This window comes from Anastrepha ludens, chromosome 5 (assembly GCF_028408465.1).
Source record: "Anastrepha ludens isolate Willacy chromosome 5, idAnaLude1.1, whole genome shotgun sequence".
In the NCBI taxonomy this organism is placed as follows: domain Eukaryota; kingdom Metazoa; phylum Arthropoda; class Insecta; order Diptera; family Tephritidae; genus Anastrepha; species Anastrepha ludens.
Genome location: NC_071501.1, coordinates 82,282,900 through 82,307,858, shown reverse-complemented (window position 1 = coordinate 82,307,858; position 24,959 = coordinate 82,282,900). Strand labels below are relative to the sequence as shown.

Below are 24,959 nucleotides of genomic sequence, written 5' to 3'. Positions count from 1 at the left end.
CGTTGTCCTCTTGAAGGATCCAGCTTTCATTTTTCTTGATATACCATTGCTTAGCAGATGGTAACAAAGTCTTTTGATATATTTTATTCATTTTTTCGGCATTTAAATTCTCAGTAAATAAGAACAAAGAACCGAAACCTTTGTTTGAAAAGCACCCCTAAACACGGACCTTGACGGGGTGTTTCAACAGTCCGTTGAAGTATCCTACTGGTGGAGGTTGTCCAGGCGTGTTTGATGCTCGGAAATGCCCAGAAGGAGGGTTCATCAGAAAAAATTACGTTGCTCCAATCGCGGCCTAAGTGTTCCTTCGCCCATTCCACTCGTTTTTCAACGTGTTTTGCACTCAACGTGATCTTTTGAAAATGAAAAATCTATCTCAACAAATTTAAAGATTTTATTAAACTCAATTAAGGTTCTAGAAATAGGAGCATTCTGAGCATAAAGGGACTTTGAAAGACCTACTTAGAAGCACTCCAGCCTACACAGAGCCAACAGCCCCATGGATTAAGTCGAAAATGAATGATGAAGATAGGATTATTCTCCTGCTTGGCAATGATTTTAATCTGATCAATAAGCAACGCGCTTCATATGTAGGGATAGGATACGAAAAGCGCAAATTACGCAAAGCGAAATGTAAGAATACTTTAAAGATTTGTTCAATTCAAGGAAGAGACCTAACGTTGTCGACGACGACCAAACAATGGCGATTCTGCTAGAAAGATGAGATCGAACTGAGACTGAGTCGAAACCAATGCAGGCTAATTTTTTTATTATTTATTATTATATGGGAACCCGATCAAAGGCCTTAGAGAAGTCGTTATAAACGGTGTCAACCTATGTTTATAAAAATGTTTAATAAAAATATCAAAAGTCAAATCTAATAGAGGAAACACTTTCGAATAATAAATAACCAGAATATTCAGAAACATTTAGGGTATGCAGTATGAAGTCACAATTCAATGGGCTATAACATTGAATTCCGACTTCACAAAGTATAAGCTTTAAGCGTTAAAGAATTGCTTTGATTTAAGAAAAATTTATGAAAACTCGAGTTAATTATTTAGTTTTTTTTTTACAAATTAGAATGAAAATTTATGAAAACTCGAACTAATTATTTTGAAAACTTTTTTTTACAAATGAAAATGAAAATTTGTGAAAACTCGAGTTAATTATTTTTAATATTTTTTTTTTTACAAATTAAAATGAAAATTTATGAAAACTCGAGTTAATAGTTTTTAATTTTTTTTTCACAAATGAAAATGAAAATTTGTGAAAACTCGAACTAATTATTTTACAATTTTTTTTTACAAATAAAAATGAAAATGAAAATTTATGAAAACTCGAGTTAATAATTTTTAATTATTTTTTTCACAAATGAAAATGAAAATTTGTGAAAACTCGAATTAATTATTTTTAATTTCTTTTTTAAAAATGAATTTGAAAATTTATGAAAACTCGAGTTAAAAATTTTTAATTTTTTTTTACAAATGAAAATGAAAATTTATGAAAACTCGAGTTAATAATTTTTAATTTTTTTTTTCACAAATGAAAATGAAAATTTATGAAAACTCGAGTTAATAGTTTTTAATTTTTTTTTTTCACAAATGAAAATGAAAATTTGTGAAAACTCGAACTAATTATTTAACAATTTTTTTTTACAAATAAAAATGAAAATGAAAATTTATGAAAACTCGAGTAAATAATTTTTAATTTTTTTTTTTCACAAATGAAAAGGAAAATTTGTGAAAACTCGAACTAATTATTTAAAAAAATTTTTTTTTTACAAATGAAAATGAAAATTTATGAAAATTCGAGTTAATTATTTTTAATTTTTTTTACAAATGAAAATGACAATTTATGAAAATTCGAGTTAATTATTTATAATTTTTTTTACAAATGAAAATGAAAATTTGTGAAAACTTGAGCTAATGATTTTTTTATTGTTGTTTTTTACAAATGAAAATAAAAATTTATGAAAATTCGAGTTAATTATTTTTAATTTTTTTTACAAATGAAAATGAAAATTTGTCAAAATTCGAGTTAGTTTTTTTTTTTTTTGTTTTTTTGAAAATCACTTTAATTTTTATTTTTTTTTTTTGCGGATGAGTTTGTGCATTTTCATCATATAAACAAAAATTCGTGAATTTATTATATGAAAGAAAATACAAACACCGTCAACAATTTTTCTACAAATTCTGCTTAAAAAGTTTGAATTTTTCATCAACATTTTTGATGCTTTCTTAATTTTATAATTTATGTTTTGTGGTGTTTGTTGTAGGTAGGTAGGTAAGTCAAGTGGTTGAAGTGCCGGCCTGACACTCTCCAAGTAGCACCAAAGCGCCGTTTTGATACAATTTTGAGACTTTCAACAGGCCGATATCTACAGCCAACCAAAGCTGTTGATGTAGGGGAGAAGATAGATTGAATGGAGTACCCACTGGCCATAATCGTATAGCTGCCAAACTAGGACATTTACAGAGAAAGAACTGAAAAGTGTCTTGGAAGATCCCCACAGCTTCGATTGTCCAATGACTGGCAAATACAGCTACAAGCTTGGAAATCACGTGGACTGCTCAGTCGACTACGTCCTGCGTCTACTGTACTTTGGCCAAAGGGTTTTCGAAAAGCGCTTTCCTAAGAAATAAGTTAAACAATTGTCCTTTAACAACAGTCAGGTGTATGCCGATGATTGGGTAGGAGCTCTTTGAGACCAATTCAGTCCCCTAAATGACAAGCTCATCAGCAATTTCCTTGCCTTCTAAGTTTCTATGTCCTGGAACTCAGATCAGAGAAATGTTGCCTGCACACTAAAGAGATTTGATCTCCTCTTTTCAGAAATTGACTAATTTGGATCTGCACCTTGGCGTCATCAGTGCCTTGATCGTAACTTCACTATCGGAGAAAATGTTAATATCTCCCTCCGCTCCTGCATGTTCTAGGCATTCTTCGTGCCTGTAGGAACAAAAACTTCTGCCTGAAAAACACTAGCAGCATTCGGCAGTTTTAAAAAAATAGGGTATACTAGGCTGATTTACAGAAAACCTCTGCTTCAACTCTCGATTCCATTTGGAGCCATCAGGAAAAACCGGGGTACCAGCCTCGGTACAGATTTTTCCTTCGTTCTAGTCGCGCCTACTAGGAAATATTGCCTTGGCACGACTCTCAAACTCCAGCTTGCTGATAGAGAAATCTGTACGCAGGTCAGAGAAATGCGATGTTAGCTGCCTAAAAATGCTACCATGTCCCTTGGGTGATAAGCTACAGAGGCCGATCTCTTTTAACCTGATGGCAATTTGAGCAACTATGGAAATATCGTGAAAGTCGATGGGAAGTATTTACACAACGACATTCAGGGCAGCACTGGCACAAGTTTTACTTGCTTCGGTGACGCCAATACAAGCAGTCCTTTGAACTCTATACTTAACGAAATACTCAGAGTGATAGCTTCCATGCGTCAAAGTATCAAATTTACAGCACAATGTAATAATTTCCACTACTGTCACTTTCCATTTCCACTACTGTCACTTTTTCATGGCGGTACCGTGGGTTTTAGTAACTCTGAGTAGTTACTTGCAAACTCACGCCAAAAAAGTACTACCAATGCTTCAAACGACAGTTTCACAGCTAAATCTGAATAGCTAATAAAAAGTTTTTTTTCTCTCTCTCAAATTCTATGCCATCAGCAGAAATCACATATGCATCTTTTGCGAAAAGTTGCTGCTGATTTACTTTCAAGGTGAAATATTTTTACTATCAAACTGCTCTCCCAGCTGCATTGACTTGACCTTCTCCATTGAAAGGCTTCCCACAACAGATTGTTCTATGTACACATGTGAATGCAAGTGAAAGTAGCTTAAATGCTCAAAGTATTTAAAAATTTTAATTGCAAAAGTTTGAAAACGTATTGCAATGCGTCCCAGTAGCAGCTGATGGTAGCAAACAAGTTTTTTTAGAGTTTCTCCAACTGCAAATTTACGTGCATCTACTTATTTTTGAAAGAGTGAAAGCTCATAAACCTTTCATGATGCTTTATCGTACAGATTTTAGAATTATTATGACTTACAAGTACGCATTTGTATGGCTCCTAAGTGGCAATTTACACACCAACATATCAGTGCGTTTAAATCGGTTGAATTATGTATGGAGGTCTACAATGTGAGCGCTCGTAATGGCTTGAATTATTGCATTTTTTTTTTTAGTGAATTTTTAGTGCTTCTTTGAGCCATTCTTTCTAGCTGGATGGATTAATAACAGTTCAACTTGCTCAAATTGCACAAAGCCGTTCAAACGCATGCAAAGGAAGGGCAAGGAGAAAATCGCTTGAAACAATTTTTTTTAACATAGCTCTTCATATTTACTATACGAGTATAGTGAACTTTTCTGTTGCTTATTTTGTGTGAATTTAAAAAGTATGCAATAAATTGTTTAATTAGGTTAATTAAAGATCTCAACGATAACAAAAACGCAGTGCTCATACTGAAGACAAAGGATCAACCGTGAGAGAAATTTTTTTCTAGATTCGCTTAAATTTTTGTTCACGCTTTGTCGGTGCATAGCAAAAAGGTTTAGTGTAAACGGAGGATAGCTACATAGTCATATATGAGTGTACGTATGTGTATGCCCTGCGGGAAAAATCTGAACTAGTGAACTTTCAGTTGATGCAGAACTAAAAATTTGCGCTCAGAGTTTAACAACGTCAAACCAGAAAAGTAAATGTTGCAGTTAGGATATTTAGTAATAAAACACTAGGTACTTCAAATATTTATTCGTTTAATCTTAAATTTTTAGTTTTAAGCCACGAGAAACACGCGCGAATTCCTACTACTGAAGCCATCTCAGAAAAGAGAGCGGACAAAGAAAAAAGAAAGCCGTAAGGAGCTATTGACATATTGCTTGGCGAGACATAAAACTTAGTGGCAAATGTTAGAAATATATTTTGCATTTTGAAGTGGCAATAGTAGTTGCATATACGCAAAGAATGATGCTTCTAGCCATGGCTAGCTCGTAAAAACGAGAAAAACAGATTTCACATTGTTCAGTGTCCCAAGGTATGGAATCTGGGATCTTCTGAATGATTCGCTAATGTGCTGGCCCATCGGCTACTACTGCGGCAGCAGCATCAACACGAGCTAGAGCACAGTTATACCTACTCGTATCTTGAGTTCAACACTGATGGTTTGAAACACTGGACGATTTAAGTTTCACTTCGCAGTTAGTATGTCTTATTAGGGCAGCCATCTAAGCAATCCTTAAATTGGTTCGGAATATAGTGAGCTAGACTTGATTTGTACAATTTAGTGCAAGTTACGAGCTATTGAAAATAGTACGAAAGATGTTTTAAGATCTTAGCTATAAAATTTATTTAATTTGGTTACATACGTAGAAGTTTGGAAGAAAAAAAGAACACACACAAATTAGTCATGGTGCTAAATTCACTAAAACCGGGACAGTTTGTTAATAGAGTATTTCCCTGTTGGGTATACACGCTTGTAGCTATTGGATTGATTTCAAGATAAAGAGTTTAGGTGTGTAGATTAGCTCTACGGAAGTTAGCATTTAGGACGGCTAAATGGACATCTTTATGTAGCGAAATGAAAAATGTTCCAAAAAATAGTAATATATATTTTTTTATTTAATAAAATATTTTTTTATTTACAATATTTCTTTTTTTTTTTTGAGTGTAGGATGTTTCTGTCGACACTATCCTATCCGATTCGATCGGATATACGAATAGGGCTCATTTTTTATGTAACTAAAAAAAAATGACTACGCTGTTAAAGTTTAATTCTATTTTTTCTGCTTAGAATGATTTAATTTTGTGATTCTTGTACTTTTTTTTTATTTTTTTTTTATTTAAAAGAATTTTTTTAATTATTTATTTTATTTTTGTTCTTTTTAATTTTTTTAATTAGTTATTTATTATTTTTAGTTATTACGTTTTATTTTTTTATTATTTTAGTTTTTTATTATTTGTTTTTTCAATTATTTTCTTTTCTATTTATGTTTAAATATTTATTTTTTTAACTACTTAGACCGCATGTTTTATTGTGCGTATACAAATTAGTTCAAAATTTAATTCCATTTTTAATGCTTAGAATGATTTAATTTTGTTTATTTTTATTTTTATTTTAATTACTTGTATTTTTATTTTTGTAAATTTTTTATTTTTTACTTATCTTTTTTTTAATTATTTATTTTTTTAGTTTTTTTTTTTTTTGTTCGGCATTTTTTTTTTGCTCTTTTTTATTTTTTTTTATTTTTTTTCTTTATGTTTAGTTTTTTACTTTTTCAATTATTTTTTTTTTCTATTTATGTTGAATTATTTATTTTTTTAAGCTACTTTCTTAATTTTTTTGTCATATATTAATATAATTTATTGGACCGTATTTTTTTTTGTGCGTATACAAATTAGTTCCAAAATTAATTCAATTTTCAATGCTTAGAATGATTTAATTTTTTTTTTTTTATTAGTTTTTTTTAATTACTTGTATTTTTATTTTTGTGAATTTATTATTTTTTACGTATTTTTTTAAATTAATAGGACTATGAATAAGTTCGTGCGGTTTTTTTCGAAATTTGAAACTTTATTGACGTAAAATGGTTACAAATTTAATATTCAAAATATTGTCCATCGCTTACTACTACTTTTTCCCATCTTTCTGGCAATTCACGGATTCCCTTTGTGAAAAATTCGGTCGGTTTTGCCGCAATCCACGAATCGATCCATTTTTTGACTTCATCGTAATTACGGAAGTGCTGGTCAGCCAGGCCATGTTGCATCGATCGGAAGAGATAGTAATCGGATGGCGCAAGGTCTGGACTATACGGCGGGTGGGGTAGGACATCCCATTTGAGCGTTTCTAAGTATGTTTTGACCACTTGTGCAACATGTGGCCGAGCATTGTCATGTTGCAAAATAACTTTGTCGTGTCTATCGGCGTATTGCGGCCGTTTTTCTCGCAGTGCTCGGCTCAAACGCATCAATTGTCGTCGGTAGACATCCCCCGTAATCGTTTCATTCGGTTTCAGTAGCTCATAATACACAACACCCAGCTGGTCCCACCAGATACACAGCATAACCTTCAGGCCATGAATATTCTGCGCCGACGTCGATGTTGAAGCATGGCCAGGGTATCCATACGTTGCCCGACGTTTTGGATTGTCGTAATGGACCCACTTTTCATCGCCAGTCACAATTCGATGCAAAAAACCCTTTCTTTTGTGCCGTTGAAGCAGTTGTTCGCATGCCATAAAACGGCGTTCAACGTCTCTTGGCTTCAATTCATACGGCACCCAATGGCCTACCTTTCGGATCATTCCCATGGCTTTTAAACGTTTGGAAATGGTTGATTGATCAACTCCCAAAGTTTTTGCAACCTCTTCTTGCGTTTGAGCCGGATCTTGATCGAGCAATTCCTCCAATTCGGTATCCATGAACTTTGGCGGCGCACCCTCGCGTTCTTCGTCTTCCAAGCCAAAATCACCACTTTTAAAGCGTGCAAACCACTTCTGGCACGTTCGCTCAGATAGAGCATGCTCACCATAAACTTCCACCAAGATACGATGACTTTCGGCTGCTTTTTTCTTCATATTAAAATAATGAAGAAGAATTCCCCGCAAAAACACATTATTTGGCACGAAATTCGACATTTTCAAGTGTGGTAAAAATATTGTTGTTTACGCTTCAAATAAAAAACTTATACTGACGTTTGTGCCTTACGACAGTAGCTCTCCAATGAATGTTTGGAAATGTGGATCGATGGAATAATAATCAAGTTACGCCATCTGTTGTAAAACCGTAACGAACTTATTCATAGTCCTATTATTTATTTTTTTAATTATTATTTTTTTTTTGTTCAATAATTTTTTTGCTCTTTTTTATTTTTGTTTTATTTTTTATTATTTTTTTCTTTATGTTTTTTTAACTACTTTTTTAATTTTTTTTCATATTTTAATATAATTTAATGGACCGTATTTTTTCGCGCGTATAGAAATTAGTTCCAAAATTAATTCTATTTGCAATGCTTAGAATGATTTAATTTTGTTTATTTTTATTTTTATTTTGGTTAAATTAATATATTATTTTTTACTTATGTTTTTTTATTATTAATTATTTAATTATTTTTTTTGTTCAATAATTTTTTTGGCTCTTTTTTAATTTTTTTTTTATTACATATTTTTCTATGATTTTTTTCTTTATGTTTAATTATTTATTTTTTTAATTATTATTTTTTTTTTTTTGTTCTATAATTTATTTTGGCTCTTTTTTATTTTTGTTTTATTATTTATTTTTTTATTATTTTTTTCTTTACGATTAATTATTTATTTTTTAACCACTTTTTTCATTTTTTTTTCATATTTTAATATAATTTATTTGACCGTATTTTTTTTTGTGCGTATACAAATTAGTTCCGAAATTAATTCCATTTTTAATGTTTAGAATGATTTAATTTTGTTTATTTTTATTTCTACTTTTTTTTAATTACTTGTATTTTTATTTTTGTTAAATAATTTTCTTTTTTACTTATTTTTTTTGCCTCTTTTTCATTTTTGTTTTATTATTTAGTTTTTTGTTATTTTTTTATTTATGTTTAATTAATCATTTTTTAACAATTTTTTTTTTTAATTTTTGCAAATTAGTTCCAAAGTTAATTCTATTTGTAATGCTTAGAATGATTTATTGCATAAAAAGAAGAAGAGAAGAATGATTTAATTCCGTTTAATTTTATATTTATTTTTTTTTTACTTTTTGATTTTTTTTTTATATTTTTTGTTTTTTGCTAAATTATTTTTTGTCTATTTTTTTATGGTTGGTTGGTTGGTTTAAGGGTGACCCCGCATCGGGATGCCACATAGACCGCAAGTTGGGTTCGTTGTGTTGCCCTAGAGCTCATTATATTATATGATTTCCCCATCTAACCGAGATTTTTATTATAGATTTTGGTCGAAGATATTAATTCGTTTCGAGAATTTGATGAGAGATTCGATTTTCAGGTACGAGAGTACTGAAAGATTGTCAATTGTTGAAGAGCGAGTCGACCGGGACAACTGCACAGCAAATGCCTGCTCGATACTTCCTCATCTTCGTCCTCGCAGTATCTGCACAGGTCGTTTTGAGGAACCCCGAGCCGTCGTGCGTGAGTGCCCAAAAGGCAGTGGCCGGTGATAAGAGATATTATATGCCTTTGTTCGTGTTTCGAAAGACTTATAAGGGTTTTTGTCTGTTTCAGATTGTAGGATGGCCAGATTTGCCTGGTCGTAACGCAAATAGTTGCCACTCGCCACCTCCGATCAGCAATGCTGTGAAATTCTCGATCAATGATCATTTTACATGTTGAGAGCGGAATGTGGATTGTAGTTATTTATTTTAATTATTATTTTTTTTTATGTTTAATTATTTATTTTAAAATTTATTTTTTTTTTTTGTTCATATTTTAGTATAAATTATTAGACCGTATTTTGTGTTTTTTTTGTGCGTATAAAAATTAGCGCCTACACACCCTCTATTCCAAAGAAAGGTATAAAATCCGTTATAAAAGTATTAAAAACGGTACTTATTTTATAGTATTCCAATGCTCTAGAGGGTGTAGACTACGCACAGCCCCTTATCAATGGAAATTGTTTTATGTTTATATATACTTTGTTGTACTTAAAAAAATTACTTTATTTAAAAAATGTCCAATTCATTATTCGAATCTTAAAATGTGTTAAATTTCTTTTATTTGTTATATATATTTTTTTTTTTGTTGTCTTCAATTTATTTAATATAGTTTTTTACGCCATATTACCGTAACATAATAATCTTACGTATTTTTCTCTCACTCTCTTTCTCCCTCTCTCATCCTTAATCTCATACAGGTCCGAAGCCCGGTCCACCGCGCAATCTAACCGTCACGGAAGTCTCAAATGGTTTTCTCATCTCGTGGCAGGCGCCACTGGAGCGTGCCCATATCGTCAAATTCTACACCATCAAATATCGCACCGATGCCCAGTGGAAGACGCTAAATCGCGGCCAAATACGGCCCGAAGAGACCCAATATTTAGTTAAGAATTTAGTTGGCGGTCGTACGTATTATTTTCGCGTCTTAGCTAATTCGGAAAAATCCTACGAGTCCAGTGATGAAGTGAAATTTCCGGTGCCGGCACGTGTCAAGCATAAAGCGATAACAGCCGGTGTCGTTGGGGGCATCCTGTTTTTTATTGTTGCGATCATTTTATCGGTTTGTGCCGTAAAAATTTGCAATAAACGTAAACGACGAAAACAGGAAAAAGGTAAAAAACTGCAACTACCAGTGAAGCAAGTGTAAAGCGGATACACAAAAAACAAAAACAAAAAATATAATACGAAATGGTTTTTGATGATGACCAAAAATATGAAACGCGCGGACGTGTTTTGGCACGCCGTTATTTGGCTTTTATGTGTGCGTGTGCGATTACTTAGTATGTAGAAGCCTAAGCGGGTTGAGCGCAGAATATGGACATTATGGCGCCGGCAATGGCAGCTGTGACAACGTAACAAAAAGTTTGCAAGCTTTTGGCGTTTACTATGCTGCTTTTGCCAAACAAACAAAAAACACACAAAAACAAAAAAAAAATCAAACACAAAAGTGGTGGCATCAGTGCTGCTGCTGACCTGTCGGCCATATTGTGGCGCTCCACCCGCGGCTCGTGACACGCCGCGCGTTTCTGCCGTGGTCACACTTTAGCGAGTACTTTATATATATATACATATAAATGTTTTTTGTGAGATGAAATTAAAATTTTTATTGCGTATTAATTTTGAAACGTCCCACTAATTTTAATGTACGAAATTAACTTTTGCGTAAAATTGCCAATTAATCTGTCCTCTTTATCGCTTAATTAAATTTCAAAGCTATTTTTGTATGATTTCAAAAAGCAAAGTAACCCTTTAAAAAGAAAAAAAACTAATAGAAAAAATAATACAAATAATTTTGTTTTTGTATCAAATGTAATTTTCGTTTGTAAAGTACCAAAAAACTAATTTTAGCATACATTTTTTTGTGTTCTCAATTGATAGTAGCGTAAATAGCTTTCTTTATATGTACTATATTACTAATCATTTATAGAGTTGTATTTCGTGCAACAACTAAACATGAATAATTAATTGAAATAGCGTGCAGCGTGAAATAATACGTGACTGAATTCGACTTTTGTGTAGAATTTGCAATGTAAAAATCTTTTTGTTTGAAGCAACAATTGGCTAACCAAAAAAATATAGTAAATAAACTCAAACTAATAATTAATGAGTACAAAATTTTAATTACGTTCTGATTATTTACCTTACAAATTTATTAATGAGATTGGTTTGTTATTTATTTTCTGCATTTAAGACACAAAATATGTATACAAGTTTTAATTATTTTTATGTATTTTTTTATTTAGTAAAAATTTTTGTTGATTTTAAATTTTTTATATTTTTTTTAGTTTATTTTAATGACAATATTTTTTTAGTTTATTTTAACTGACAATATTTTTTTTTTTATATAACTTATATAACTAAATATAATTTCAATTAGGGGGTTAAAGCGAGTTGTGCTTAATATTCTCTCCCGTAGATATGCAACAAATAGCTCTTTGTTTATCATTTTAATTGCGTAGCAAATCTCTGCACCCATCAAATGGTTTATGAAATGGGAAAGAGAAAGCGTACACTCCATATACTCAGCCATACTAATCGCTAATTGCAACAAGTTCTCTACTTCAAGAGCGTCGCTGTGTGAGAGCGCATCGAGGTCAAAGACTCTCTAAATTTGAAAAACGGTGTAGTTGTTAGGCGCTCCACATTGGTGGGCATTTACAGATCGCATGAGTAGTAAATCTCAATTAAGTAAATAGTGAATGAGCTCACCTTAAAGTTTCGATAATTCTATCGCTTTTCCTCTTCACAATCTCCTTAAGGGGGGGGTAGGGTTAATTCTACTAAAAATATGCACTTATTTATGAATTTTTTTTGGAAAGATGATTCATGTAAATTTATTTATCCAATTAGTATACTGTAAACTCATATTTCAAAAATATTTTTAAAAATTTTCACAAGAAAATATACAAAATTGAGCCGTTGACAGCAGATCTACGCCGACGTCTCGAAAAAAAGGCAATTTGCCGTGGACAGTTTTTCTCAGCATTGGATCATCTGAAATCATTTCATTAGGTAATCAATTGTCCGAGGTAACCCTGTCGAGTTTTTATTAAAAAAAAATTTTTTTTCAATTTTTTTTAACATTTGAAGTAGAAGTGCGATTTTTAGACGATAAATCGCATAATATTGTTTATTGTAAACCAAATACAAATTAAAAAAAAAAGCCTCCCAGGGTTACCTCGGTAATTATGTAGAGAAAGTGTGTACAAAATTTCAGGAAGATCGGCCGAGTAGATTCAGAGAAAAAGTGTCCACTGACTTGAAAAACGTCGTTTTCCAGAAAATCAATTTAAAGTTCGACCATAGCAGGTAGCCGAATCGGAGCGGCCAACGGTTATAATGCTCTAACTTTGTGAGTTTTGCACCGATTGACTTAAAATTTGGACACAACATTCTTGAGATTATGTACATTCATTTTCTCAAATAAACCAAAATCGATTTTTTTTTACCCTAAAAACCCTACCCCCCCCTTAAACAAATCAGAGCGGTTTACTTATTCGAAATATGTGAAAATGCAGTCTAAAACACCGCATGACAGTAAAAGTTATTCGGAAAGAATTTCATATGCACGCGAAAGTATACTTTTTATGTAGCAATGCTGCATACTCAGTTTCTCATTTTCTCTTCAAGTTTTTTTTTTTTTCAAAGAGGCTACAAGTGGCTGACTTGGTGCGTACTAACAAACCATATAAGCTAGTCTCCAAAATCTGCCCATTGCCTGGGCGATAGTCTTGGATTTTAATCAATCTGCGCAAGTATTTTCTAGCAACAAGGCATACGGCTTATTGAAGACTCAACTATTTTTAAATAAACACACGAATTAATAAGGTAAAAACTCAAGAGTTCAAGTGCTTGAATAAGATTGCGCTTAGCAGAGAGTGGCAGTCGCATTAGAAAGATGTGAAAATGCGCACAAGAATGTAATGCACAAGTGCGTTATCACCCACACAGCGATTCTGTAAAATTCGCCGAGAGCAACGTAGCGGTACCACGATCGTCACTGCTTTATTCTCTCCATCGTGGTAAAAACCCGCAAACGCACATGCATCCCATTGGAATGACCAATTTTTATCTGTGCAAAAAGCTCAGACTCGCTCTGAGAGAAGCGCGAAAAAGAACTATGCTTTCCGGCTGGGCAACTCTGCGAGTTTGGTAATAATGTGCAGTATTTCGTTAGATAGTATCTGGATACAAATTGTTGTTGTAGTTGTTGTTTTAGCAACATAAACATTCCCCATGCATATACGCGAAATGCTGCTAAAGTGGTAGTCCTTAGCTAGGTATAAATCCAGTCGTTCCGGTTACGTAGCGCCGAGAGTCGTGGAAATACAAATTGTCATATCCACTGCTCACCTATGAGAGTTTTGCGGAGAGTTCAAGTGCTTGAAAAAGAATTATGGCGATTCTGTGTGAGACATTATGAGCATCATCGTTGATCCTTCCAAGCATTGGTTTCTTTGCAGGCTCAAGTATAGTAAGTAGTAAGGTGAAAAATGTAAAAAGAAAAAAATTATAATTCTGAGATAATGAATAAATCTTGGAAATTACGGCATAGAGCAATTTATAGTTAAATACTTTGAATTATTGGTACAATTTCGAAAAACAGATTTTTATTTTTGAGTACAATAGCATTCCAAAAAAAGTTTTAAAAACAATTAAGTTTTCCTTTTTATGAAAAATTTGTAGAAAACATTTTTTTGCTCGGTTTTGAAAAATTTCAGATTTTCTTCTTTTTTTTAATAATAGCTAAGACCATGCTCAGTAATCCGAATATTTCAAAAAAAAAGTTTTGAAAAAAATTAAGCTTACTTTTTAATGAAAAGTTTTAGAAAAAATTAGTTTTTGCTTGTTTTTGAAAATGTTCCGATTTTCTTCTTATTTCTTTCAATGTTAGCTTAGGCCATGCTCGGTATCCGTATATTTTTTAGCAAAACAAAAAAGTGCCTGTAGCGTAGTGCACATAACAGAAGTGGAACTTTCAAGACAAACAAAGAAAGAGGGAGAGACCCGAGAGATATAAAGAGAGAGAGAGAGATAGAGAGAGAGAAAGAATATATATCTAAATAAATTCACAACACTTGCAGAGAATACAAATAGACAAAATTTACACAAAACGGAGAAGGGTCAACCGGTGTAGGTAAACGCCAGACACAAACCGTGGCAACAACGCGCACTACTCTGAGCGTTTATTACCCGCACAAGCGCAGCGATTACAGGACTGCAGCAACGGCACAAAGTACCGCAAGGCAATACCAATAAATCCGACGTCGGAATGGATAGCACTTTATAATACGCACAAGCACTAGCCAGGAAAGGGAAATAAGCGCCGAAAAGTAGGCACCAAAAAAACGCCAAATAAATTGGGACCAAAAACGCCCCTAACAGTAGGCACCAAGGAAACATAGCGCCTAAAAGTACGCACCAAAATATATTTCTTACAAGTTTGCACCAACAAACAAGCGCCAAAAAGTGGGCAGTGTTATTTCTCACTAGAAATTAGCAACCGCAAGAAAAACCTTAGGAAAAACTCAGGAAAAATAGCTTAAAGTGTATCTAAAATATATATAAAGTATAGCTCTCTCTCTTCTTTTCCTCTACGTTATATCCGTTTTCTCTCTCGTGGAACGAAAATGCCCAAAACGTTGCATGGCCTTGAAATTTTACTCTCCATACTCGCTCGTGCATCGACGCCTAAGAAGTTTCACTTTAAAAATTAAGCTTACTTTTTCATGAAAACTTTTAGAAAAAGAATGTTTCCCGTTTTTGAAAATTTTCAAATTTTCTTCTTTTTTTTATTATGCTTCATGCGATACTGAGTAATTCCTACAAGCTTTATAATGAGATTTCCCTAACTTTTCAAGTAGCATTCAAATATATACATAAATATATGGATTTTTTAAGTTAATATTTGTGATATAAATAATTTAATAAATTTTAATTTAATTTAGTTTAATTAAATTTGCTTCTAATGTTGGAAAACATTTAAGATATTTCACTTGAAAAAATTCTATGCCATAATTTTTGGTTGGTTCGAATCTCGGTGAAAGCAAAATTAATAAAAACATTTTTCTAATAGCGGTCGCCCCTCGGTAGGCAATGGCAAACCTCCGAGTGTATTTCTGCCATGAAAAATCTCCTCATAAAAATATCTACCGTTCGGAGTCGGCTTGAAACTGTGAAACGACATCAAGACGCACACCACAAATAGGAGGAGGAGCTCGGCAAACACCTAACAGAAGTGTACGCGCCAATTATTTATTTTTTTTTTTTTTAACTTTCAGCATTGAATAAATCTCAAAATTACTGATTTTTTTTAAGTTTCCGCTTGCTGCCAATTAATCTGCTTAAGCTTACAAATAAGCCAATTTTTAGAAAAATTGACAACAATGTCCAAAATATTGAGAATACTTGGCATGGAATTTCGTTATAATTTCGCTACTCTCAAGCGTTCACAAGACACGGAATATATATTTTCAGACCTAGGTTCCGCTCTTGTTGTTCTTGTATTAATAGCATAAAATATTTCCAATGCATTTTTAAGAAATGTCGAACAAAATGAAGTGAACAAAAATCCGCATCGTTCCGGCAAAGTAGAACCAAAGGGCCACGACTTACAAAGGGGCACATCATTGAAGTTGTCAGGAGGTGGAAGGAGAATAAGTTTGTTGAACACTGGCGAAATTATATCGGTCAGCAATAAGCGAAACAATTCCTAACGCCATACAAAGCAATTTCTGATAAGCTGCTTTCACTCAGCAGAGTAGACTTAAGACTTCTACTGGTTACTGGCCACTGTAGCCTGAGATGCCACTTAAACCAATTAGGTCTCTCTGAGACGATCATCTGCCAATTCTGTGAAATGGACCCTGAAAATTTAGAACACATCCTTTGTAAATGTCCTGCACTAAGCAGAAAACGGCTACACCACCTTGCTGGTATTGCCGTGCCTCCATTTACATTATGGAGCAATAAACGCCAGAATGTGCTGCAATTTTTAAAAGGTCTTAAAATATAGGGTACCTTAGCAGGCTTTGCACAACATTCCAATAGCTCCATGGTATTTAGATGGCATGAATTTAGTGCCTATTTACTCTTATCGAACTCTGAGCACGGTTAGAAATTCCGGGCCAGAAACACCAAATTGAAGAAAAAAGATGTTTATAATAGCTGCCCTACCTCGGCAAGCAATGCCAAACCTTCGAGTGGGTTTCTGCCATTAAAAAGCTCCCAAAAAACCCCATCTGAGCGTTCGAAGTTAGCATAAAACTGTAGGGCCCTCTATTTGGGGAAGAAAATACCCAGCCGTACACCGCAAATTGGAGGCGGCGCTCGGCCAACCACTCAACAAATGTTGTAGGCGTCAGTTATATATTCACATCGAGTGTATTTATCCAAACCACCTCAAACAAAAAATGCCAACCGAACATACCGCAAAAAGTCGCTGTTTCACTTTTTCACCAAATCATTAAATTCTCTGTTAATTAACTTAAAAAATATAGTATTTCACAAAATATGAATGCAAAAAAAGTGATACCTTCACTATAAGCCAATTAATGGTTTAAACTTTATCGCCTGATTTGCGCTTTTTGCTCAAAAATTTCATATAAAATTCCATTGCATTTTATGCATTCATTTAAATTAAATCTACTAAATAGAATTCCTAGCAATAAAATCGAAATGGAGCTTTCGGAGCCAACTCAAATGCAATCAACCGTGAAATACGTGATTGTGCCATTTTGGCATTGAATTAAAATATATTCGACAGCTGAAAGCGAACCGCACTGGAGTTGTCACAGCCACTCAAAAACGCTGCACACCAACAACAAAACACACCATATACAATTTCGTTGGCATTCATACAAACCACCAAACAATTTAAACTGTTCGCAATACGCAACCACAGTGTCCTCACTGGATTTTTACGTCTGCGGGTTTTCACTTTTGTTGTTTTCATGCAATAATTGAATGACAGCCTTCGAATTTAAAGTTTTGCGTAAAACGCGCGTATGGCAAATATGGTTTTGTGAGGCGATTGGATTTGGTGTAAACTTTGAAAAGTTTAAAACTTTGAGTGTGAAAATGGACAAAATTCTGGGAAAATCAATTAAATGGGTCATTAAAATGAGCCTCATATTTAGTCAGATATGTAGAGTTTTAGAAATGGCAAACTAGGTTAGATTACATTGAAATGCGAAATGCTTGATGTACTCAAAATACCTTGCGTCGTCAAGATTTTTATTATTTTTTCTAGTGAAAAGGAATGCTGCAGGATTACCCATCGCACTTCTTTTCCTCAAACCTTATCAAAAAAATAATCTATTGCGGATTATTTCGCTTTTGGTGATAAGAGAGAGTTTTTGTTTGCGCGGACTATTCTGCTCTTAGTGATGAGAGATAATTTTTGTTCGCGGACTATTCCGTCGAACCAATTTTCAAAAAAATGTCTTTAGCACGATCAGTCCTATGCAGTACAGAGGGTCTAAAAGTTGTATTCCACACAAATCTGTATATGCAAATTTTTTTTATATTTTTTTTAATGATTCCTAGAAACTAATTTTAGACAATTGCACCTAGTTTATACCTGAATGCCGCTATGTAAAAATTTTTCTGAACTGCGCTTTCTTACGCACTTGCCTTAACCCGTCTCATCATCATCATTCCTATTTCTCCCATTGGAGCATAGGGCCTCGCTAAGGCATCTCTATCCTCAGCCTGTGCTCAGCCAGTAGCAAAATTTCGTGTCACGTCTTTCCAGACTCTTCGACTGGCCCTTCTGAACTAATATGATCCATGACATTTTTGGACGACCAGCCTTGCCAGCACCTTGTGGGTTCGAGTCCAGGTCTTAGCGACAAATTTCACTTGCGTCTTTCCGAGCGTGTGACCAATTCACCTCCATTTTCCAAGCATTACCAAGTCAACTTGCGGTTGAATTTTGCACCTCTCATACAACTCGTCACTGCAGACATCTGTTTACTCAGTTTTGAGTTTTTTTCACAATCCAGATGTTTGTAAGCCAGGTTTCGGAGACATACAAGATCACCAACAATACATTTGACTTGTAAATTCAGAGTTTTGTGTAGACGCTGAAGACACTCGATGGCAGTACGGAACGAAGTTGTGCCAACGGGCGCTTTGCTTTGCTTATTCTGGTGGTGGGAGCGTCTAATTATCTGTGGCCATGATACTGCCAAAGTATGAAAAAGTGTCTACGCTCTCAATTCGTTCGTTATTCAAAGAGCACGAACAATTATGTGTAGACCGTATATTCAATGCCTTAGTTTTTTTGAAAGCCGTATCGCAGCAATAGGCTAATCACCTACCCTGTTAGAAATCAAAATAGATTAACGAAACCAACGCAAGACTGAGTCTTGTCGAGACTCTATGCTCCCGAGAGGAGTGAATAAGGAAAAACAAAATCGCTGTAAAATTGCTTGAACTAAGCTTTCTTACGCACCTACCTTAAGCCGTACGTATTTTTCCTCTTCGGCGACCCGCTGTAAAATTGCTTGCTTAAGCGTTTGGTGGACCAATTAAATCCTATAATGACTACAATATATTTAGCGACCTTTCATTATAGCTGTTTTGAGAAGGGGTTCAAGCAAAGTATATTGATTTTTAGGTATTGGAAAGGAGTTTCCCACTTAAAAGAAATGTCCTTCATTTCCTCTGAAACTTTTCGAATGCCCATTTAAGTAGGAGTTAAAGGGTTTAAATCTGCTACAAAGAATCCTTGTTATATTACATTGCACATTTTATTTGCAGTCGTTTTATTTATAATACTTTCGATGTATTAATTCCACCTTAAAACAAAATATCAAAACTTTAAGCCAGCCGTGAAAAACCAAGCCGCCCGTCTGTCTTCGGCAAAGTTGGTATGGGAGAGATAAAAAAAAATTAATAATTGGAGCGCACACTTCTGGTAGGTGGTTGACCGAGCTTCTCCTCCTTTATGCGGCACGCGTCTTAATGTTGTTCCACAAAAGGAGGGACCTACAAGTTAAGCCGACTCCGAATGGTAGATGGTTTTTTACGAGAAGCTTTTTCATGGCAGAAATACACTCGTAGGTTTACCATTGCCTACCGAGAGGCGACCACTGTTATAAAAAAAATGTTCTATCATTTCGCTGTTTCATGCACGTAGATTCGAATTTATGCACTCCCGAATGGTTGTCGCGCACTAACTAATTCGGTTACGATGGCCGCCAAGGCATTCACTGGAGACATCCTCGTTGATAATTATTAACGTTTTAGTCGCGTTGAGTAGCCACTATTGGAGGGAGTAAATTTTTGCAGCACAAATTGCCCTGCAGTCGAGCACTTTATGGCACCACTTGAATGTATGGCGTCTTTACAACAGATTTTAGAGTCTACGAACCAGAGCAGCTGTCATATTATCCACATATTCTCACACAAAGCCTGTAGTCAAAAAAATGTTTATACTCCTGCATAGTTTAGGGCAGTCAGCAGATTCCTGACAATTTGCGTTTATTCTTCGTCATAGCAGCTTTTTCAAAAATAATTGTAGAATACCCGTAGGAATCCAGCGTGTCTTCCTTTTTCGGCCTATGCTGAAATTTTTCATTTCCAATACCAGCTCTAACATTCATTTCACATAAATACATATTGAAAAATGTCTCAGTTATTCAAATTTTTTATTTATTTTTTATTGATTTTCAGGTTTTAGTTATTCTGCAGAGTATTTAAAAATGTATTTTGAGCATTTTTATTATCACAAGGTCAAGATAATCCATATATTTATTTTTCTTGAAAAAAATTAAATTTCTTAAGAAAACATTTTTATATAATATCTCTTGTCATATTTATTAATTTTCTTAAAAAATATATTGTATTTAAATTAATTTAGAAAATAATTTAATAAAAATAATTCATTTAAATTTAAATGAAGATCAATTAATAATTTAAATTAAAATTTAAATTAATGAATTTAATTTGCTTTTTTTTAGGTTTTTGTTATTCTTCAGTATATCTTGAATATTCGAAATATTTATTTTTATTAAAAAAAGTACTTGAATTTCATTATTATTTTTTTAATTATTTTTTTTTTTCTTAAATAAAAAAAATAATTTGAAAAAATTTTTTTTTCGATTACCAGGCTTAAATATGCTTCAGAATATTTCAAAAAATTTGTTTGAGCGTATAAAGCTTTCATAAAATCAAAATCTTTAATAATCCAATAATTTATTTTTCTTAAAAAAAATTACTTAAATCTTATTTATCACTTTTTTATTATATTTATTTATTTTCTTAAAAAAACTTTTTTTTAATACGTTTTTTTCATATCTTAGTTATTTTTCATAATATTTAAAAACTTCTTTTGAGCATTTTATTTATCATAAGGTCGAAAGCTATTATAATCGAAATACTTATTTTACTAAAAAAAACTAATTAAGTTTTATTTATTATTTTTTACCATATTTTTTTATTTTCTTCAAAAAAATATTAAAATAATTTTTTTTTAGTTTTGAATTTCATCTTTGAATTATTCTTCAGAATATATTTAATAATCCAAATATTTATTTTTCCTAAAAAAGTTAAATGAAAAATATTTATAATTTTTTATAGTATTTATTTATTTTTCTAAAAAAAAAATTTACATTCGTTTATTTTTCAGAATTAGTAAGCTAAATATTTATTTTCCTTAAAAAAATATATGACACTATTTTATTATTTTTTTTATCTTATTTATTTATTTTCCTAAAAAAATAGTTTAAATTAATTTTTTTTCAGAATATCTTTTCTTCAAAAAAATATGGAAATAACTTTTTTTATTTTTTATTTTCATCTTTCAATTATTCTTCAGAATATATTTAATACTCCAAATATTTATTTGATTTAAAAAATTAATTATTTATCACTTTTTTATTATATTTATTTATTTTCTTCTAAAAAAAATATTAAAATAATTTTTTATTTTTGATCTTCATCTTTGAATTATTCTTCAGAATATCTTTAATAATCCAAATATTTATTTTCCTCAAAAAAATTATATGAAAATTATTAATTATTTTTTATTTTATATACAATATATATTTTATTTTTTATCATATTTTTTTATTTTCCAAAAAAAAATAGCTTACATTATTTTTCTTAGAATATCTTTTTTTCAAAAAAAAATTAAAATATTTTTTTTTTTTTATTTTCATCTTTCAATTATTCTTCAGAAAGTCTTTAATAATCCAAATATTTATTTTCCTTAAAAAATTACTTCAATTTTATTTACTATTTTTTATCACATTTATTGACTCTCTTCAAAAAAATATTAAAATAATGTTTTTTTTTATTTTAATCTGTCAATTCTTCAAATTCTTCAGAATATCTTTAATAATCCAAATATTTATTTTCCTTAAAAAAATTACTTCAATTTTATTTACTATTTTTTTTTCATATTTATTAATTTTTCTTCAAAAAATAGCTTGACATCATTTACTCACATGAACATTAAATTAAATTTATTGCATGCCGCATTTCAACTGCTTTTATTATTGCTTTCTTCATATTTATTCATAGTAAAATTTTTTAATTTACTTTTTGTCACGATTTAAAAAAATTATGTTCCTACTTCGTAGATGGTCAATATTTCGCTAAAGTCATCCTTTCCCAACCCGACCGCCGAAATAAATTTTGAAAATTGAGAATTTTTATGTATTTTCAAAAATATTTGCTTGCCAAAGTTTGAGACTTTGTGTTATAGTATTTAAAAGCTTCGAGTTATTTTCGAAGCCTGCCATCTTAGCTGCTGCCTTTCCATTTTCTTCAAAGTTCCCATGTCCTGCCGTACAGCCAAAAGTGTCTTGTAGTTGAATCAGTGACGCCAGTCATCTTTCCTTCCAATTCTCGATTTCAGTACTCTTTTGAATGAAAACAAAACATCTTGCAATGAAAAATCTTCTAAACTTTTTGCTTGACCTAAGAGATTAGTTTGGGTAATAAGAATTCTCATATTTTCTCGGTTGATAGCTGCAGTGAACGATATCTGGTAAAGTATCCATGAAACAATCGTTTTGTGTAGGCGACATTTCACGCTAAACAAATCTTTTGCAGATTTCTCTTTGTTCTTGTTGTTGATGTAGCCGCATAAACATTCCAAGTACATATACGAGAAATGCTGCTGAAGTGACAGTCCTTAGTCCGGGTCGTTCCGGTTACGTAGAACCAACTGTTTTCTCTTCGTTCCATTCGGTTGTGAGTTACAGGGTGTTAACAATGAGTTACAGGTTATTAACAATGGAGTTACAGGGTGTTAACAATGGACGTCAGCAAAGAGAAAACTCAGTATTTTTAAAGTTTTTTTTTGATAAAGGCGACAATGCAAGCCAGGCAGTTTTTTCCATTCAGTTGTAAGCGGCAAAAATAATCACAATTCTTCCCCACCCTAATAGATATAAACAAATATTTAGCTGAATAATTCATTAGAAGCTTTAATAGACTATTTTTTGCTTTTAAATTTCATGTATTATAATTTAGTGAATTTTTAAAAATATTTTTCGACTTTAATAATTTTTTTTTTTTGTTTAATTAAGTATTATTAAAGAAAACATACAATTACATTTACACAAAACAACTAGAGTGTAAATACTTTGAAATACATACAAATAACTAAGTATATATGAATTAAAGAAATCGCTCGCGTACTTTCCTAAAATCTATATTAATTAAAAAAAGTTAATTTATCTTAACATTGCGTAGCGGCCTATAAAAGTTCGAAAATATTTCAAAAATGGTACTTAAATTTTGCAGAGGCTTTCTTACCTGAAAAAAAAAACGAACCAAAACAAAAAGAAAACCAAAAAATCATTTGAAGATATATGAAAAAAATCACCTTTACCCCAAATATTTTGGCATGTTCTTAGTTTCTTCGTCGTTGTTTCTGCCCAGAACTAAGTTCATTGCCGGTAAAGGTGCCTGGAAGAAATGGGCAGACGTTTTTTGTAAACAATTCACGCACAAAGATGGTAAAATCAAGGCCCAAACGACATCTGATTAAAATGATCGCGTCGTAAAATGAACTTAAGTATTTGCATCAAATTTCAAAATCACTTGAGTATTTGAAATGACTTGAAAAAAATTGAAAATTCTCATTGTTGCAATTTGCTAAATGAACCAAACAGTTTTGTAATTTTGAATTATTCGGCACATTTCGATAAACTTTACACACACCTACGGACAATAGGAGCTCACGTGCTGCGCGAGTCCTCGGTTTCCATATTTGTCCAATGCAAATGTGTGTGTCTATGTAATAAAGTAACGAAAGTTTCGGGAAACCTCCGAGGTGTATGTAATTTAGGATCTGAAATTGCCGAATTCTGTTTGGCAACCTAAAAATTTTTAAACATAAATTTCAATGTAAGTCAATGTGTAAGCAAGAGAGCGAGAGCGAGAGCGCTAGCTAGCTAACGAAACGATAAGAAACGAACACGAAAATTGGGCGACTCGCAGCTAAGTAAGCACAGTAAAATCAGTTTTTGATTTGAGACGTTCATCCACAATTGCCTCTGTGCACATTCGGGAAAACGTAATCACCAAAAAAAGCTGGATTTTACAACAAACAAACAGAATTTCAAGCTAAGTACAAAAAAATTCTGTAAATTGGGTAAGTTCTAACTTTTAGTTGAATTTCGTGTGTCATTGTGTGCTGCTTGTTTAAGTCTTTCCCATGCCACGTACTTACAAACTAAAAAAAAAAAAAAAACAACAGAAAAAAAAACAACGAGCGCGATGGTTTTGTATGTCATACATAATTTTTCCATAACTTTCTTCCTCAAATTCATTTGCAGCAAACGAAAAACCAAGAAAAAAAAACGAAAAAAAAACACAAATGCCATACCAAATGCAGTTATGGTCACGGCTCGTCGCTCAGCGCCTTGAATTGGAAAAGCATAGAAAATATTTGCGAATCAATTAATCACCGATTTCTTTTGACTTAGTGTAGAAAAGCACAATCATCATACATCGCACTCTTACAGGACTTGCTCCGCTCACATAGACACACATACTCGTACATCCACATTCACACGCACACACACACGCATCAATCAAACTTCTTGCATTACAAAAACATGGCTGATTACATACACGTACAACATTCCGTAAATTGACATTTTTCTTTCATTTTCTTCTACTTTAATTTATTTACTTTCCAAGTACTTTTCACCAAAAGCAAATTTATCTCTTTTTCTTTCTCATATAGACTAGTTTTGAATAGATGAGAACTCAATTACTAAGTCTTCCTTTTTTTGGATTTTACATTTATAAGTAAAGGCTCACGAAGCTTCAAAGCTCAAGCTTTTCCTCTTCTTTGCTGCGTAAATTGGTTTTAGGTGATTAAGAAAATAAGCGCTGAAAAGGAGACGCGTAGACTTTGACAAAGCAGCAGAAGTGAAAATTGAAGCTTTTTGTGGTTTTGCTGAAGCTTTGGGCTTTTAATTTTCACTTTAAAACTTTTCAATTTGAAATTTTTAAGTAAAAGCTTAAGAACCCTTAAAGCTCAAGCGCTTTCTTTGCTGCGTAAATTGGTTTTAGGTGATTAAGAAAAAGAGCGCCGAAAATGAGATGCATCGACTTTGACCAGGCAGCAGAAGTGAAATTTGAAGCTTTTTGTGGTTTTGCTAAAGCTTTGCACTTTTAATTTTCATTTTAAGACTTTTCAATTTGAAATTTTTTAATAAAAGCTTAAGAAGCTTTAAGGCTCAAGCTCTTTCTTTGCTGCGTAAATTGGTTTTGAGTAATTAAGAGAACGAGCGCTGAAAAGGAGCTGCGTAGACTTTCAGCAGGCGGG

At 32.4% G+C, this 24,959-nt stretch overlaps 1 protein-coding gene across 3 annotated transcripts in view; it reads left to right on the top strand.

Moving 5' to 3' along the window:
- LOC128863498 (protein turtle) overlaps positions 1-24,959 on the top strand; it is a 234,167-nt gene that overhangs the window by 185,667 nt on the left and 23,541 nt on the right. For all 3 annotated transcript variants that reach the window (XM_054102694.1, XM_054102692.1, XM_054102695.1), the window contains one exon: positions 9,859-10,272. In XM_054102694.1, coding sequence (XP_053958669.1) covers positions 9,859-10,272 — 414 coding nt within the window. The remainder of the gene's footprint in view (positions 1-9,858; positions 10,273-24,959) is intronic.